Consider the following 20,221-nt stretch of genomic DNA (forward strand, 5'->3'; position numbering starts at 1 on the left):
TGTCCTGTTGTCCTTTATCATGTGTAATACGACTATTTCCTATTGCCAGTAAAATATATATATTATTTATGCTTACAGTCATATATTCTCCCTTTTCTTATGATTCAATATTTTTACCTATAATGCAAATGGTATCTGCTGGATAGTATTCCCTAACTGAATGTTATTATTATTTTTCTGAAAGGTGCAATCTAAGAACTGACTGCCTGTGTGATTTATACTCCAAGCAAGCAGCAGCAGATCACCGGGCAGTTAACTGCTGTGGCCTCTGTTAGCTAGTTAGTTCAGTTAAAAGCTGATTTGAGTTTACACATAGGCTCTACTGGCTGTCCTGACTTTCTCCTTTAAACACACCGACTCATTGTTAAATTAAATAATTGTATTAAAGTATTTCTGACTCTGATTCAGCTCGCAGTGGTGTGTCTGGGCTATGCAGTGTGGTAAGGCAGACTGTCTGCAGGGAGGGCTGCCCCTCCATATACTCTGAGCTTAAACATCTTGGTTTCTGTAGGCCGGCACCCCGTAGTGATGTGTCGGTTGCGGACAAATCGGTTTGAAGGAACGACTGTTTTGCGAACAAACTGAACTGATTCCATATTTCACTTCTCTCTCGTTCGTTCTGACATTCTCACAGACTAGTCGCTGTGGTGTTCACTGTGTAGTTATCAGAGTGGTGAAGAGGACTGAGAGCCAGCCAATCGTATGCTGAGTCTAGGACACTATCGTCGAATTTTAGCCAATGAGAAACAGGAAAGCATAGCAATCATTTCTGATTCCTCTTTTGGCACTCTCGTTCAGTCAGTCACTCGTTCTTGGCTTGCAGGCTTTAGCTGATAACTGTTGTGTAGTTTAAAAGTACACATAATCATGAAGTTGCAGCTATGCATTTGCCTTGAACTACAGTGTTATGTTGACCGTGAGCACGATCGTTTGAGAACAAGAAGCTGAGAACTGCGCATTACATGATTCACCGCTAAACATTGTTGTACCGGAAACGCGACTGAACGAACGAACGAACAGTATGAGTGATTCCTCCTGCCGAACTGACCGACGGGAACTGAATCTCGACATTGAACGTTGAAATCCACCTCTAGCATGTTCAGGAGGGACTGGAACAGTTGATGAGTGCAGTGTGTTTACTGGGGACACTGAAAGTCACAATCCCGATTTGCAAAGCTGCAAAGCACCAGAGGAGAAGCCACAAAATGCAAAGCTTCCAATCACAGTCACTGCAGTCCAGGTTGATGCAACGTGCAGATGCATAAATCAAGCTGTAGTTCGTGGTCCACACTCGAAGCACAGAGAGGGGCTATATAATAAGACGTTACAGGCTGGGACTAGCTGGTTAGCATGCTAAATATCTCTGCAACACAGATCATAGACATCTTTGACTTCATGCCAAAAGTCTTATTTCCTCACATTCTGATAAAAATTTAGTTAATTTTTGAATGTTTTAAACTATAATTCTTACATACTGCACCTTTACAACTATTGGTATTTTCACATCTTCTTTGCTCATTCAGCCGTCAGTCTTACATTAAAAATAGGATACTTTCAAATAGAGGTTCTTCCCTCACCACAGATACTGGGCATGTTTTTACATGGATGTGTTTATTTCAGAAGTCTGAGCAGAGATGTTATTCTAGTGCGGGAGGAGTTCACTGAATATCTTAAGGGTTTTAAAATTCCATCAGTCTGAATTTCACTGGTTGGTTTCACTGGGCCACAATAGTTTTAAAGGAGTGCTCTGGAAATCATGGAAAACTTCAAATATTTTGACATCGGCACACTTGTTGATATGTGCCCACAAATCTGGACACAAGAATCCTCAAGAAATCAAGCTTGCGCAATAGAGAAAATGAAATGATTTTGTATGCAGACATTTGGAGAAATGTTGCGCAAAGTTTCCTTTTGGTTGTTGTGAAGCTACAGTAAAAGACATTCACATATTGACATAAATGTGTTTATTTGACCATTTTTATAGACAAAAATCTCAAAGACAGCAGCATCTGCCATGTTAATTACATGTCCAAAGTAAAAACTTTACAAAAATAAATAGCTTAAAAAGGAAGCTGTAATAATAAAATAGTATGGTCCTTCACTGAAGGGATATAGGCCTAATGCGCCACCTCTTTTGTTTTGTAACATACTGTAAATTAACAACAGGAATGAAGAAATCAAATATACATACAAAAGTCTGAAAACAACGGTGAGTGTTTGCATATAATGCATTAACAAATTGAAAGTCTGGAAATGAATAAAATTAATGTTATTTTTCATGTACACGATAGATAGTATGCTTATCACTTAACTTAGTAAGAACAATTCTAAAGAAACATTTGTTGCATTGCAGATTTTTGTACCACGTTTTCTTTTTTTCTGCATCATAACGCACCTGGGAAAATGATCCGGCTAAACTACAGGGCAGAGGGAAATTCTCTGTCATGGACTTTACACAACGTGTAAACTCAAACTCTATCAGTTTCTATAAATTCAGCGAGGCTGGTTTGGCACTGAGACAATCTTTTCTGATTGCAGGCTCATACTCGTCCAAAGTTTTGTCAGATTGAGTGTCACTGAATGGTTTTCCCATAGTTCAGTAATGTTATATTTAGGGAGAAAGACAAGACGTCTTTATCACAATCATTCAACACAAATCACATTTTGGTATGTGTGTAGAAAAAAGAAGCGATCAAACAGGAGCACATTTCCCCAAGGCTTAAAATCCCAATGTGTCAATCTTATGTACCTACCTAACCTTAATAACTGGTAAATGGCTCGATCAAAGCTTTATCGGGGGGGTAAGTTCTGTGGAGGACAACTGGAGGTATATTTACATTGTGCTGGTGTTTGACAGCAGGTTTCATGCTATTGTTCTAGCCCCACTTTAATTGACAGCTAACTTAAAAAGACATGCTGTAAATTATATCAGACTTCATCCACTAAATTAGTGTCTGTTTTAAGTGGGACTAGAAAACTTCTGTTTCTGGAGATAACATACACACAGCACCTTCATCTAGCATCTATACATGGCACCACATGTACATCCTGAGGTAGATTTCTATTGTTTCGATTCTCAATAGTGGTTGCAATGTGTCAACAAAAGATGACAAAACAATATTCAGACAAAAGCCCTTGACGTGACTTGACGTGACCAGTTGGTGGCATGGACGGGTTACTAGGAAATAGGCTCCTGGGCACAGACATGTAAAAGACCCCCCACCCCTCCTATATAGAAGCCAGACCCCAGACTGAAAGAGACACAAAATGATGTGATGCATATTAACCTCATTTTGCAGCTGAACTCTTTCAATCTCTCATTTTATGTCTCTTTTTTGTCACTTTGTGTCTCTTTGGGCTCACTTAGTTGTACTCTCTCTGTGTGCCTTTATGGTAATTTTGTGTACCTGACACGTGACCCCCTGAGCCTCTGGGCCTGTGCCTGGAGTGCCCTTTCTGTAACCCTGGTGAGTGCAGTCAGACCATAAAGGGAAAGTTCACTGTACTCATATTCCTCATAAGCACTCTTGGTTGTGACATTCTCCAGAGACGGGCTCTGGGATTTTTTTCGGATCACACTTCTCTGGCTCCACAGTCTTCCCAGTGTAGTCTATGCAAAAGACGCTGCGACGGCGTTCCCCCTGACCACAAGTTCGTGAGCAGGAGGACCAAGGTCCCATCTGCCATATGGGGCATGGCAGATCTCCACAAGGCCTGATGTCTGAGGGCTTCAGGTCGTAGTCGCACTGGCTGGAGAGGAAGCCTGCGCTGTCTCTGCATTCAACGCTCCTCCTAGACCATCCGGAGCCGCAGCTCTTGGAGCACTCAGACCATTCCCCCATTACCCAGTCAGGCACCCCAAATGGATGGATCACATGCAAAGATGGCAATGAGCCCTTCCTCTCTTTGGACTTGTTAAAGGTCACATCTCTGGGGATGAAGAAGGTATATTTGACCTTGGGAAGGTTATCTTCACCTGCGGTGGCCAGGAGTTGAATAGTGATGGCCTCCTTCAGCTGCCTGAAGCTCTGGATCCTCTCCAGCGTCGTGGAGGAGCCACTGTACTTTAGCACTGCACCCAACACAGGAATGTCCTGCTCCACCGTGGACACAGAGAAATTACCATTGAGGATGTAACCGCCATTCTCTCTCTTTATGGCCAGATAGTTTCCATCGTGTTTGATTCCTCTGAGGCTCCGCTGTTTGATGTCAATATTAGTAGCACCAACAGGAATTGTGACAATGTCACTGTATCCATAGCTGTTAGAGGAAACAAAGAATTGGAATTAGATAACATACCTGCTACGTTTTCTTCATTTAAAGAAATGGTTCAGCAGTTTGGTTAATGTACTTATTTGTTTTCTTCCCAAAAGACAGAAGAGAATTTAAGTAAGTGTTAAGCACAGGGTCAGTGCAGAAAGGCAGTTAGCTTAGTTTACTATACAAAACTCTTAAAGGTTAAAACACCTGCCCACCTCCAAAGCTCCTTCTCATCTATCCACATTCTGAAAGACACCCTTTTTTCAGTGTTTGTGCTAACAGACTGCTGGCTTTTGGCTAACATCTGAAGGACAGCTGCCAAAGCTGTATATATCTTCTCATCTGACTTAAGCATATCCCCTAACATTTCAAACAATTCCTGTCACACGTTACGTTTTGCATGTCTAATCTGTACACAAGCAGAAATGTGAAAAAAAGAAAAGATCATTCGTCTTTCAGTTATGTAACTTTTTCTTGGCAAACAGCAGATGAGGGCAGTGACTTCACAGGGAGGTTAGCAGGCGACCTGTGGTGTCGCTGTAAATGCTCTGCACAGAGGGGCTGGCTGGATTTATGAGCCGTTGCTAGTCCAGATATTGTACACACATATGTAACTCAACAGTGCTACGCTAGGTTAAATGGATCTCCACTCCAGCTACATACTGGGTGCACAGATGCTTTGGTTTCTATCTATCCTGCTCCTCTGTCAAGAGAGCAATATTTGTCTTATATAAGCCATTTGCTGGCAGTGCAGGACTTTACTTCCTGGAAACCCAAACCAGTACCCAATATGAAGTGCATATGAAGATGCTGTCATGATATTGTAAACTAGCAGTGCTGGAAATGAGGTGTTGAAAGGTTTTTTTCTTAATGTGTTTATCATTAACAATAATAGAAAGAGAAACTATTGACTCTGTCACAAATAAAGAGGAGCAAACTGTCAAAATGATGAAGGCAACACAAAGCGTGCAGCAAGTTAAATGTCACTGATCGAAGGGAAACTCTCGTCACTGCAGAAGTATTTTCCACGCTACGATCTCCCAACAGATTAGGGACAACTGAATTAAGTTGTGCTATAGATAATGGTGCACTGTAAGTGAAACCCACTTATATGTTTCAGTGAATTTAAACATCACTTCACACACAAAAAACACTGGGTTAAGAATAGTTTAAGGTGATTTATCAATTGCCAAATTGCTGGGTTAACTTGATGCAGTACCAATCGGATGTTTGGACCCAGTTTAAGTGTTCTTTTTACCTTACTGTTGGGTTATGGAATCAGAATCTCTCTGTTGAATGTTTTCTACCCATCGTTTCTGTGTAAAATTAACCCTGTATTGTGTCGGTACTACATTTAACCCAGTTCTTTCTGTGTGTGTGCGGTGTGTGTGCGGTGTGTGTGCGTGTGTGTATCATTTTCATTTGTAAGGGAAGCTTTTACAGTACTTACATTGCTTTGTTATAGGATCCAGTGATCTTTCTACAGGTGAGCCCACTCCCTCCACACACTCCACACTTATCCAGTCTCTTGTTGGATCCAATCAACTGGTCACAGCCTGCCTTCACACACTGGCCTTGGACACACACCGATGTGGTGTCAGGGCCACAGGTTGTGCCGTCGATCACCTGCAGGGACACAACAAATAGATGTTCTTACTTCTTCTTTTATCACAAGTGTAACACCTGCAGTGTGACCTGCATCTCGCAGATTTTGTGATGTTTGTTCTGTTCTTAGCTCATATTCTATATTAAGATGCAGCAAAGAAGGTTAACTAAAGGTCCATATTTTAAATATTTTAAACCAATCTCTTTGACTTCATCAGAGGATAGCAGTCACAGGTTTAGAATCCTCCTGCTTGTCTAAGACCTAATCGTTACCTCCAGCCGCTGTGCAGACTGTGGCTCCGTCCCTTTCCCCAATTTTAGCCCTACCCCTCAATTCTGAGTGCTACCCATGAGTTCCCCCTTAGAACAGTGTTAGAAGGGTTGGTGGTTGAAATCTCCCCATGTGAAATGGAACAAAGTACAACAGTGACTCATATTGTCATCTTGTCATCAGTTGTCGTCGATGGCATTTATGTGTACAGACATGACCGTACTTATACTTCCCTTGGCAACCAGTTGAGCTGCCCCCTGCTGGCTCTGCTGTCCACATTTTACCCCCACATCAACCTTTACACATGCCACATATTTAGCATTCCTTCATCAGGGTGCCCTTGTGTTCTGAATATCCCAAAATAGAGCAACATTCTTTTTCAGACCTAAGTGTAAACGTAACACACTGGCAAAGTGGCTGTGCATCAAGACTGATTCTGAGTGGGTAAACTTTACCTTAGATTCAAACACCTTGAATTCGCTGCTGCCTCTGGCCCTGCAGAACAGCTTACATCTGTCTCTGGGAGAAACACCAGCGTACTTTGGTATCCACTGTTTCATATTCCCGTTGTAGTCCAGGTAGTTGGGACTGTTGTACTTCTCACACTGCTCCTCTCTGAAACTCTTTCCTAAAGGTAAAAGATGATGTTAAGATGCGTTTACAATACGCTGAAGTTACAGAACCTGCTCACAAGAGCTGCTTCAAAATGCAATTAAAAAAGACAAAGTAAATTGAGTTCTACAGGGAAATATGCTTAATACCACAATATCTATATTTTTATATCAGTCACAATTAGGAGCGCACAGTTTGATTGACTATCTGCACTACACTGCAGGTCAAGTTGATAACAGCCAAGTCTAGAGCTGAATAATCGATGATGAATAGACTTGATTAGCCAATTGACTGTAGGCCAGCACAACCCTATGGCAAAAAAAAAAAAAAAAATTATACTGCAATTATATTGACATTTTCAAATTGTTCATATCTGTGATTTTTTTTTTAAGTAAACATATTTAAAAATGTGCCACTCTGATGAAACATCCTTTCACACAATGTCCCGCCCACAACACTGATTGGTTAACACAGAAATTGGAACTACTCAAGTAAAGTGCAATGGATATGAGATCCTCAACAGGAATGCACAATGATGACTGATGATGTTATAATTGTACAATCTTATCACCATTCCAGGTTTTCAAGGATTCAAAAGCTGTCAACACTGTAGTAACCATCATTAATAAAAAAAATTAAAAAAAAGTGCCTTTAAAGTTAATTCAACTTGAGTTAATCATTATTTCATGGTAATGGTAAATGTTTATAAACATCAGGTCTTCATAATGGCCATCCAAATAATGTTTAAACTACTCAGGATTTATTAACCATTTACTAAGTATTATCAACATCAGTTGAACCTAACAATAAGCAATAATTACAAAAACAAAGTGGTTTATACATTATTTCATTTTTCATTAATTATAAATGAACCAACTGACCATTTATCTATGATTGTTGTTGGAGCGACATTGAATATTGATATTCAGCTTGATAAAATGGCATCACAATGGCCAAGTAATAAAACATATATAATTTTTGTCTGCAGGGCTGAGTTTTGGTTTTTGAAACCTGCTTAGTGCCGCTTCTCACCTTCGTTGTTGTCACAGGGCTGCGTGTTGCAGGACTGGTACTGAACCCTCTGTCCCTCGCAGTACTTCCCTCCATTCTGAGGCACGGGGTCAGTGCACTCCCTATAGGAGAACTCCACCCCGCCTCCGCATGTCCTGGAGCACTGCTGCCACGGTCCCCACAAGCTCCAGCCACCATCCACAACCACCTGCGGTCAAACACAGCGAGAAGCGAGTGAAAAAAGAGTAGTCAGAGTAGTTGGTTAGAGCTGAGTGCCAAAGGCAATCTCAGCTGTGTAGCCTAAACCACAGTCTGGGCTTCTGGGTTTGAGGCCGCACAGTGTGTTGGCGTGCCGAGACTTCAGGCTAAATCTGTGTTGAAGTTCGGCACGCGCCTGCTGTCTGCCTCTACCCACATTCCTACCACATGTGTCACTCACCACTCGTGGAACCTGCCATGCTGCAGCTTCGTATGGCAAAATTCATAGTGTGTGTGTGTGTGTGTGTGTATGTGTGTCTATGTGCTTGCTAACGTGGGTGTCCTTTCCAGAAGTTTTATGAGTTTGGACCAGCTAACATCCTAACTGCCAGCACGTCTGGGTTCATAAACAGATGTGTGATCATAACACAAGCAGAAGATATCAAGGCAACCAAACTAAAATGAAACACTGAGATGTTCTTTAAGGAAATATAAAAAAGAACGCAGCAGCTGGATTTAAACTCACCAAAGTTCAGTGATGTTGTAATCCGTACTTCCAGCCTGTGCTCCATTCATATATTCCTACTCAAAACTGCGAACAGCTGCAATAATGAAAAGTGTCATATCTCCACTAACTGAGAGAAGGTATTTACTATAGGTCTGATTGATTCCTTTTTTTCACAGGCTGACCTGCAGATTTTTTTCCTAAATCACTGGATTTCCACTGGAAATCAAACACATCTTACGGTAACTGATCTGGAGCATTCAACTGAATTACACAGTCTCTGATCTTTTTTTAAAACAGCTTTTGTCCATATTGGTTGAACTTACAAAAAGACAACTGTACTTTCATGTCCATGTGGGAGCTGTTATAGAGCTTTAGATTGAGCCACACAAACCTCTTTAACAACAGTTTCCTCGGTCAAGGATGAACTTTGACCTCTCAAAATCTTACGATATTGTTACTCAAAAGAGCGTTTCAAATCAGGCAAATCAACAAAGGTGGAAAGATGACGTCAGTTTTGTTGCAGAACGAACTGTGAAACTCTCAGACTTACATTAATCACAGACGCATTGTCTACATGTATTGAAAACATCTGTCATCAGTGTGCTCAGGGGGATAGTCTCGAAGTTGCTGACTTGTGAGTTTTACGACTACAAACTTAATCACTCTGCTCTTCTAAATAAATGGGCAGTGTGCTTCAAAGGAAATGACTCATTGAAACCTACGGGCAGTTCTCAGCAGCAAACAAGTGCAAGCAAATAAATGTTGGAAACCTGCAGTGAGAAGTATACTGGGAAAGACTGCACCGCTAACTGATGTCATTTTACAACCTTTCAAGGTGTTTTTTTTTTTTTTTTACCCATGTCCCTTTTACGGACTCCATGGCATTATTTTGGAGGCGTGTGGTGTCTTTTTTTTATCCAGTTCTGTTATGTTTTCACCAACTCGTGAGCAAAAATATCTGGCTCATGAGCTGCTGAATGCTCCACCGTGTTTACTTTGTCTGTCTGTTGTTTGGTAATGGTCAGGTAATGAACCACAGGTTTATAAGAGAAACCAAAACAATACGCTCAAAGACGCTATGAAACGCTCATTAGTGCTGTGGGGAACAGGTAAAGGATGGAAATTTAATTTGAAGTAAAACTTCCACACACAGTCAGCCCAAATGTTGATTAGCGCAAGTATACAAGTAGGACTGTCACTTTAGCAGCGACCACTGTAAATGTAACCAAGCCACTGTAAGCTAGCAGACCAATGAATTCTCATTTGCATTTTCAATTTTTACCCCTGCCCCTCTCTGAACAGAGTCACATGGGGTTGAGAGGAAGGAAGTGTTGTATTGCTTATGAATTAAATGTTTCAGTTGTTGGAAGATCAACATGTTATTTCCTCTTTAAAAGTTACTGCTTTGATGACATGATCCAATCCCTTCAGGTAAAGAAGCAGTCTTACCAGTGGCTGCATCACTTCCTGAGTTGGCATGCACGCCCCGTGGAGGCAGGTCCCGTTGGCACTACAAGGACTGCCGTCAGCCCAGGGCAAGCTGCCGTTCCTAGAGGAGCACTTCGACGTCCCGTCCTCCTGACACCACAGCTGGCTGCAAATATCACTGTCGGAGGTGTTGGGGCAGTGGACAAACTCCTCTCCAAAAATCTGCTGGCACTGCTGGTCCAGGCTGTACTTGGTGCCTGGCAGCTCTCTGGGTAACGGCATGGTACTCTCTGGGACATCCAGCAGGCAGTCCCCTGTGGTTACAGTACAAAGTAACACTGTATGAGACTGATTACATTGTGGTTTATGGAGATTTTGGTCTCTTTGGTGCTGTGATCATTGTAAATGTGTTGCTCTTTGTGTGTGGCATGACCACACTGGGGAAATATTCAGGGCAAGTTGTGTCCTGACTATAAAAATGAATAATTTAGATGTAGCTAATGAAGTGCAGTTTTATAGACAGCCGTGTGTGCTGAATCTGGATGCGTGACAGCTATTCTGAATCTGACTTTATTCATTGTTCCTCTAACAATTCTTTATTACACTCAATAAGCTTTTTGTGTGGAGTTGTCGATGACGTCCACAGTTCGGAATGAACATTCTCAGCCACATGAGTTTTTGTTGGAGATATTTTCCAACTGATAAAGAACATATTTTGCTGACACCAGCTGTTGCTTTTGGCTGAGGAGGTGAAGAACAGGAAGAAGTCCATTGTATGACTCAGTGGAAAAGAGGGTTCACTGACAGGTCTAGCAAGGATACAAACAACACAAGATGCACAACATGGGATGGGAAGAGGGAGCAACGGAGGCCAGAGAGAGAAAGAGAAAAAAAGGGTGAGGAAAGAGGGATGTGGAAAGAGAAGATGTGGAACTCAAGGGCAGGATAAACTATTCCTACAACCCCATAGTTAAAGGGGAGCGACATGTTTAAGCAGGAAGGACACAGTTAGAATGCGAGAGGAATAACAGTATGTTTTATTCATCTCTGAATCAGCCCTAATAACAGCTACAGTGTGGTGACAGATGTCCACGCTGGCAGAAGGTCCCAACAGGGCTTCTCAGTTTCCCATTTACTCAGAGTGTAATTTTAACCCACTGGGCGACAACCTGAAATATTTCCTACCGTGGCCGTTGTCAAAGAACTCTGTGATATAGAGAGCGCTGCAGGGAGACCAAGGCGCAGTCTTGTTGAGGCTGACGAACAGAGGAGCCATCAGGTAATGTCCTCCCAGATCTCCAAACAGCCTCTCACAGGTCTTGGAGTCGTCATGCGGCATGCTCAGAACATGACCTGCAGCAGGAGAAGAGGCAATGATAAGCACGTGACACCCAGGTTCACAGATACGCAAAAGTGTTGTTATGGGTGACTGAAAACGACGTAGTTTGCCTATAACACAGTTTCTCCCATAAATCCTCCGCCCAACACCAGCCCAACCAAAAGACAATAAATATTAGCTAACCGAGCTCATGTGCAGCTGTGAACGCAGCTTGCAGCCCGTTGTCCTCGATAACCGAGCAGCTTCTCTTTGGATCGCACATCGTCCCAACATCGGCCACGCCCAGCGTGTCACAGCTCCTCTGTCCACAGATGTCCTGCAACAAATACAGTAAACACTGAGACTGAATCTTTTCTGGGCTACTGTAGAAACATGGTGGTAAAACATGGTGGAAGAGTCCATCTGTAGATATGAAGGCTCAGTCTCATAACGTAAACACAACAATTCTTAGCTTCAGGTGATTATACGCTAATGAAGACATGATTATGAATATTATATTCAATTTCTGCCCCCAGAAAAAAAAAACCTGGACACTTTACCCTTTAAATGGGACAATTTCATTGTCATGCAAGACAATTGTTTTAATCATTGGCATTGGTGTTCACCGAATCTAAAACAGGGTGACAAAGGAGTGGCAGATTGTATGCCATCCTTGTTTTAGTGGCATATGCCTGTTTTTGAACATCACTGCTGACTATGATGCCACTGGTGTGGTGAGCCTGGAATCACATCAAATCAGGCGGTGTGGCGAACATACAAGTGTTTCCCAATTAAATAAATGAAGGCAGTCCATTCTGGCTGCGGCAGTGCTATCTCCTAAAAAATATGTATCCGACTGCTGTAAAAAGTTAAAGCCGACTCAGTTTTTTCGGAGAAACACGGAGTAAAACATCACGTTGCGCTGGCCAATCACATAAGCTTTCAATCAGACTGGCAGCATGATTAACTGAAGCCATAGTGTAACATCATGTGTCATGTGTATTCACTCAGTTTGACTTTATGCACTAGTTTAAAACACACAGTAATGCTCTGCCTCTTATCGTGGTTGTTAACAGTTATTTTTAATCCATCAGTGAACAAACTAGTAGGACTACTGTGCTAGAAGCATAACAACACATCAGCTTCTCATTTCAGCAAACGGATCAACGGGGGTTCACAACACGTCACACATAAGAACCACGGAGTGACACCCCCACACATCACGTACAGCCAGGTGGATGGAGGCATTAGGAAAGACAGACACAGGACTGCTGAAGTAACATACAAAGTAGCTTTGGTGCCTAAACCCAACTGAATAATTGTGTTACCTATACCTAACCAAAAAGCATGTATGTAGCTATATTAGCCCTGTACATGTAGTACAGTGAGCATAGCCTTGGGCAACATTTAACCAATAGTGCTAGCTACAAGACAATGGGTATTTGATCAGTGTTCTTTTTTTTAAATCAATTTAGTGTAAGTACTAATCATTTAATATTAGTGTATTATTGTATCTAGTGTATATAAAGCATACTGTTACCAAAGGAGTGACATATGAACCATTACGCCACTTGGGGATGGTATGTGCTATTCTAATGGCAGCGGCATTCTACAAGTCAAAGTGGAATATGTACGACTACTGCTCATAACAAATCACACATATAGCAACACATGATAATCAGCAGTAGTGTATGCAGTATGCAACAATCATTATGCACCAGTGGCCAGTGGTATGTGGCCATGACACATGAGTGACATCATGAGTGTCACAGGCCAGTGGAACCACAGCAGCATATCAAGAACCACCAGGCACATACCACTCAGAAACGACATATGCCACTAGAACAAAAGCTGCATATCCTGAATCACTTCTTGACCCCGTCACTGCTGTCAAACAGCTTTAGTGTCATACTGAAACTAAAGAATGCATACTTTTTAATATCTAATTATTCCACAATTAACCCGTGGCCAAAACACAGTGGACAACAGACTTTTTTCCACATTTTATACATAACCATCTTGGCGTTGTTGTACAATAAGAAGAAATAAGGTATTTTCCCCTGTTCCCTTGATATAGCTGGCAGAGTGGACTATCAAAGACATTATTCTGTCAAGTAGTAAATCTAGTTAGTATATGGGCACGCCTGAGTTACTGTTGAATAAATCACATAAGATGGCAAACATTCACCATCTGTTTATGTCCAGTTATTTTTAAGCCATATTTTAAGAAACAAATCAAAAACATGTTGCTCAGAATTTCCATCATGAAACAAAGTCAATAAATATCCTCAGCTTGCAGCTGTCCACAGCTGTGATGTGGGAACATTAACAGTGTGGTGTATCAGAAATCTTTCCCTGCTAGAGAAGACGCCTGGCTGTGTGGGACGGAGATGGACACGTCCATGGCTTCGCCTCAGCCCAAAAAAAAAAAAAAAACCACAAGGCAGAACCCTCAGTGATGTAAAACACATCTGGACTTGGAGCATGCCGTTTGAACACAGCTCAGCGTGTGTTTGTACACCTTGTTCCACAGTAGCATCCATCACTCATGTATGCAGACGCACGCAAAGCAAGATGTATGGGTCGGGGCAAAAGCCACAGTATTGCATTTGCAGATCGTGCAGACAGACGTGCAGTACGAGCACACATATACAGTGTGAGACCACATAAGTGCACGAGAAATTTTTTTTTCCACTACATGCAACAGAGAGTAAGTTTTGAGTTTCACAACAGTGGCAGCAGGCTTCTCTCCTGACCGCCGGGCACATAGCATACATTTTCAACCCTGACCCAGCCACACACTCAAGACCTGACCGTTTCAAGTCTTCATCGTGACAGGGCTGATTTGTGGCGGCACTAAAGTTAGCTCATCCGCTAGGAACCTTCCGTCGTCTACATTTCAAAGCATTTCTCAGCAGAAATGGAAAAACAAACACAAAGCAGGTTTTAATGAGTGATGGTTTCCACGATTGAAAGTCGCTTACACGAATCCAGCGCAGGACTGCAAAAGCCCATATGTTCCATTCATCATTTCCCTGGTCTGATGTCAGATTTACGTCATTCAGTAGGCGATAAATGCCAAGTCTGTCATCAAATCATGCTGCAACCGGGGCACTAAGCTATAAAAATGTAATAACAGAGAAGTTACTCGCCTAATGTATTGTCTGCTAACACCTTGTCAGCATGCACATACCAGAAGGAAGATGCCAGGCAAATGCAGCAGGACAAGCCAATCACCATCTAAACCCTGAGGACTTGTAAACTTATTTCCTGTCGATTCATCTATAAAGCAGTTTGTTTGCTCTGTGTTGACAGTACTCCTGCTGGGAAAAGATTGCAACTACTTTGTCCCAACGTTACCTTTTCAGCATCCTGAATTTACCCAGAGAACTACAGAGGCTCTCCTTAAAGCCTCAAAAATGAAAATCTTTAGTCATTATCAACTCCCCATGTGCTGATAGAGAAAAAAATCAGCATTGACAGAAGATGGAGACTTCCTCCAAAAATGTTTTGTGGACTACACAACTTCACCTAACTTCGGCATGGAGGCGACGAAGATGAGTTTTCATTTTTGGGTGAAGTTTTCATTGAAACAAAATTGTCCCTGAATGCAACCGTGTTACTCTGCGGCGTATTCAGGCGTACTGGTTTCAGGTCATTGTTGCGTGGTCGGGTCTGCGGCCTCAGAAACCTTATAATGTACCGCAGCTGCACTGAATTCCATCAGGGTCTAGTTTGTGACTCATCCTTAATGGGTTATTGTCTTCTGCATGGAGAACATACTGTACCACACCATCATGTCTATTCTTAGAATAGACAGTCCAATCATTTATCAGGACACTGCTATTTGAAATTCACTTAAACATCCTACAATAACTCAGAGCTCACGGTCCACCTCTTGGCTTTTTCTGGCGATTTCAACCACAATTCGCTGTCTTCCTCAGTGGATCAACTTGGCTCAGTTGTTATCAACTGGATGACGATGGATTTTTGATCGTATGACAATGTGATTATACACCCACGGCAACCCCCTGTCTCTGCTCAAAGACGTACTTTGGTGTCAGATGGAAATGGCCTTTTAGATGTTTCTCGACCCTCCATTCACTTCTGGTCAATGAAATTTGGCCTCGTCTCAGTTGATGCTGTGACTTCAGTGTGTTCCAGACAGCTGAAGTGTGTTTCCTGTGTTCATTCAGTCTCTTGTCTCAGGTCCTTGTTATTTTATTGACATAATTTGTTAGTGGTAGATGAAAGCTCTCAAAAACTAGTTGGGAAGTAGACCTTGAGTTAGAGCGTGTTTTAATTCAAAGGCCAGGACGATGGTTCCGTTTCGCTCCAGTTCCAAGACTGGCCGCTAGATGGCAGTACAAGGCCATCCTTTGGCTCGAACAGACAGAACACAGAAAGAGGACGAGGTGACAGCCCAAAACAATCTACTGTTCTTTACAAACTAAAAAGGTTTTCAGTCGACAGGCTCTCTCCAGCAACAAAGCCGCTGCACGTCAGTTTAGGCCACATGTGTCCCAGGCGTAATTGGGTGGAAAACGTCAGGAATTGCTCCCTCTTTTAAATTTGAGCGATTTCACCGGAGCTGAATGAAATTTCAGGTGAGCGGAGAGCGGTCTTTGAGCGGAGCTGTCTGGTATAACTTTGAGCGATGGAGCGGAGCAGTGAACACCTACATAAGCGGGGAGCGGAAATTCTCGCCGCTCATGCTCTGGTTAAGATCTGCCTTTATCTTAACAGTGCTTCCAAGTTCAGCGATCGTCTTTCTCGTCTCATATCATACGCGGATGATGGTATGTCTTATTGCAAAGACCTCAACACTCTGTCTGCAGTAGTATACAGAAGCTAAACCAGGTTATTTACACGCACTCACCTCTCTGGTGAAGAGCATGGCGGTGTCATAGTGCTGTGGATCCCTCTGGCTTGGTGGGTTGAAAGGCTGCTGCCAGGAGCAGAAGTTCCTCAGAGCCACACCGCCGTTGCTGGAGATCTCGGGGCCAACCTCCGCGTCCTCCACCACCACCATCTTCACCAGCACCATGTTTACTGAGTTCTTTATGCTGGGGTGCTTGTAAAGCTGGGCAGCCATCGACATCAGGGTCAGAAGGTAGTGCTGGTGAGGATTACAGAAAGGACATTTAGACACTTCAACTTCCTCGCTCGAGACTTTTACAAAGCTTGGCCCGCTCAAACACACAGTGAAGAGGGATAGAGGGAGCAGTCAAATGTGGGACAGCCCAGTCAACATTGTGTTTTTTGTGATATTGACAGTGATACTTGAGTGGCAGAAGCTGATGTTAACTTGTCTGTAACAGATCGACGTAACATAACCTAGCTATGTTTTTTAAAGATTCCTTAAAATTTGTTATCTGAGAATTGTGATCGTGATACGTACTGAGCGGAAAACCCTATGGTAAAAAAACAAAACAAAACCGAAAGATGCTTATCAGTGCCCTCTGTTGGACAAACTATATAATGGCAACATGCGTAAATGACTTCCAAATCATTGCTAACATATCTGCAATTTCATGTTTCTTATTGTCCGATACAACATATCAGCTATTGGCTAAAATCAGTTACAATGCTTCATTTGTTGGTTGGAGTGTAGAATTCTGTCCACTCTAGCATACAAAACATTTTTTCACGGCTTTAACTGGAGATCTCTTCAAAATCTCCCAAGAAATATTTTTATGTGTGTGAAGGTTTTTTGAATTTTTTTTTACACCATTCCATTTGTTTTGTTTTTTAATTTTATTTTATCTTTTTTAGTTTCTTCAATGTAGTACAAGTTGCTATTATATCACCAGACAGATAAGACAAAATGTGATGTCTTTGGCCTGAATCCTGCATATTGCTATTCTGGGTGATGCCTATCCATATCTGTGTTGCTGTCTGCAGTATTTGTGCCTCTCTGGACAGGAACAGCTCTCTCCTCCAAGACGTTGGCCTGGAGTTTCCTCCCGGGCCAATAAACTGTCTGCTGCCATTAAAGGGGGATGAGGGGAGCAGATGTGATCGGTCATTATGGAAGTCTGGACGTCTACGGTTTCCTCCCACTAATAATGTACAGTCAAACTAAACTAATGTACAAAACAAACTCTGTTGTACACGCTCGTATCTATTTGACACTAGAGTTAAAGAACCTTTGACACCTCACTGTCTTATTCTAAGTGAAGAACTGAGTAAAACTTCTTCCCACTGGGCTTCAATACCTCCGCAGCGTTGTCTCTAAATAGTTTTGGTTTGGTATCCACGATTGTGTCATGGGAGGTAGAGACGAGCAGAGTTTTCCACAGCGCTGTCATGGAGTTGTGTTTGAGTGGGGAGCTGGTAAATCACGATGAATGTGGGGGATTGTGTCATGGTGCGCACTGAGAAGTCTTCCATCAGTTTTATTTTTTTCTTCTTTTCTTTCCTTTTTTTCGAGGGTGGGATAATATTCTCGCATAAAGGCTTTTTTTTTTTTTTTTTTTTCCACATGTGCTGCACACACACCCACAGAGCCACATGTTGATTTTCGCCCGGGACTCAAAATAACCAACACCGCCCCTGATCGTGGAATGCAGGGTAACCGAGGGTGAAACCTGGAATAACTGATCATGCGTAGTGAAAAACTGATATAAATCAGAATACTGGTCTAACGTGACCCTGGTGCCTGGTTGCCTGTTTACTTAACTTACTTAGTGTGGCATGAGGCAGAGGGTTTGGCAGCTGAGGAGCTTAAATACAAACAGACAAGGACTTGGCAGCTCCAGGCCGTAGCAGGACCAGGGATTGTCCTACTTTTGTTTTAACAGTTCTTTGGTTTAGCTTCGGATTAAAGCAGGACTGGTGTTAGGTGTGGGTGATGATTTCAGAAGGTTTTGTCACACAGTACTATATCACCGTTCACACTATACCCTGCACTTTCAATGTTGGAAATGATGTGTGGAGGACATGCTCAATTTAATGTATTTATACTGCTGAGTACAAACAGTTACAGAAGAGATATTGTGGGCCTCCCGAGTCTTCCCTGGATGATGCTCAGCCTCTGCTGCCAAATCGTGACCAAGTCCTGAAGAATGTGGTTCAGCATTGCTCGCGTTTCTGCTGCCTGACCTCTTCCTCAGCCTGTGGAAAACAGGGAGCCCACCGACTTCCTCCCAAGCTGCCTCAATGCCAAAACATGTTTTATGAAGCAGCTCGGAAAAAAAACAAACCTGCCACTGTGGTTGAAGCCTATGACTCCTTACAAACAGGGCGGAGAAAACACGGGGAAAATCTGACGTTTGTTTATCTAATCTGCTGAAACAACCAGGGTTTGTTTAGGTCCCTATCAACAGTGTGTGCAGGAAAGAGTGAGTTCATCTGTCTGACCTTTATTTCATCTCCATAGAAGTGGGTCATGGTTGAGTCTGCCACCACCAGGGTCTCTATGAACCGTGGCGCGGAAACAAAGCGTCTCCGGCGAGGTTCCCTGTGTGCGTCACCGTCGCCGTGCGTAAAGCTTTCCCCACTGTGCCTCTCCGCTCGGCTTTCCGCCGCCGCGTGATCAAACAGGAGGGGAACACCGTGGCTTTTGGTGAATGTCCTCCTCTTGATGACATGCAGCTGCTCTGCAATGTCTGGCCCCACGCCGCCACGAAGTTTGGGCTCAATTAGATACTCGTTCCCCTCCGTTATGAAAGAGCCAAAGATACCAGAGCACAAACTGACAGATACAACCGAGAGCTGGTCGTCACCTACGCTCCCCGAGTAAAAGCAGCTCCTCAGCTGCCCTTCATTCTCCGTCGTCTGGTTCATGAAATTCCGGAGATCGGCGGCAGGTTGGACACCTGAAGCGCTGCGTAAAGCGGCAACGTCTCTGGCTCTGATGCGCTGTATGGTGAAGGAAGGCGAGAGGAAGCTGGTGTCTGGTATGAGATTCAGGGTCAAGTCCTTGCCAAAGGCGCTGAGGACAAATCTCGGATGCTCCTCGCTTCTCTTCCAAAAACGGCCGCCGACTCTTCCGTTTATCCGAACAGGTACAATATCCTCAGACTCAAGCGGAGTGGGGAGTGCCGCGTTCATTACGCACAGGAGTGAAAAGATCAGACACACAGTGGAACACATCTTCTGCAATGGAAACTGCACCCAAGTGGGGTAAAAAAAAAAAAAAAAAAAATCAAATCAAATAAAAATAAAACAGAGTTTATTACAATTTGTGTCCTTTATTTCTGGTCAGTGGCGCGTCTTCTCCAGCCGACGGGGTTTCTCCTCAAATCAGCTCTTTTCAAATTAAAAGTGGTTTCCAGTGCTGTAAAGCCAGTCTTGGTCAAACTATGTGGCATTTAATTTCAGTCAATCTGAGTCGTCGTTTCTAATTTCCAAACCAAGCTGAGTCTCGTTGTACCACTCACCAGCACCGCTGCCGTCTGGACACATCGGGGGTATTTATACTTTCTGCTCTTCCCTGGACATGAGGGGGGTTATTTTTGATATCCTCCGCTGCTGGAAATTCTCCTCCCACTCGCACTTCGTGAGATACTCGCGGATAAAACGGATCCAATGAGAATAGGCCGACACTCCCCCCTTCTGCAAGAGCCTGACAACCGTGCTCCTATTATTAACCCAGCGTGCTATATGGCAGGCAGGACATCTATACTACGCATAGCTGGAAGTCCGCTGCTCGAGTTATTTTGGAGCCGTCTGTGAGTGGCAGGCCCCCACACAGAGTCCGGAGCCCCCACAAGGCCCGGCTGCTTTATCCCCGCACAACAGATCACCGCTGGACAGAGAGAGGCGCTGGCCGCCACCTCCGACTCTGGGGAGGTTTCATCACATCAGTGCAGCAACAGCAGGAAAACTATTATCCAGTCATGTGGTGTTGGACCACAACTGTTCTACAGAGAAACTATTTTGAATATAAAGATTTAGTAAATAAGTTTTATCAGAAAAAAAACGCACGTTGTCCCACAGAGGTGTTTACCTCAAGAACGATGTTTAATACATTTACTGTGTATATTATGAATCAGTGATTCAAAGA

At 43.0% G+C, this 20,221-nt stretch overlaps 1 protein-coding gene across 1 annotated transcript; it reads right to left on the reverse strand.

Moving 5' to 3' along the window:
* Positions 1–1,953: 1,953 nt before the first annotated feature.
* On the reverse strand, positions 1,954–19,632 carry LOC119011921 (A disintegrin and metalloproteinase with thrombospondin motifs 8-like). The gene is made up of 9 exons (XM_037085395.1): positions 18,574–19,632; positions 16,091–16,330; positions 11,416–11,548; positions 11,079–11,246; positions 9,915–10,207; positions 7,781–7,967; positions 6,592–6,764; positions 5,711–5,886; positions 1,954–4,260 (listed from the first exon to the last, which is right to left on the reverse strand). Exons 1-9 carry the CDS (start codon positions 19,306–19,308, stop codon positions 3,516–3,518), a joined length of 2,850 nt encoding a protein of 949 aa, XP_036941290.1. The 5' UTR covers positions 19,309–19,632; the 3' UTR covers positions 1,954–3,515.
* Positions 19,633–20,221: the final 589 nt, after the last annotated feature.

Source organism: Acanthopagrus latus, chromosome 2 (genome assembly GCF_904848185.1).
Source record: "Acanthopagrus latus isolate v.2019 chromosome 2, fAcaLat1.1, whole genome shotgun sequence".
NCBI classification, from domain to species: domain Eukaryota; kingdom Metazoa; phylum Chordata; class Actinopteri; order Spariformes; family Sparidae; genus Acanthopagrus; species Acanthopagrus latus.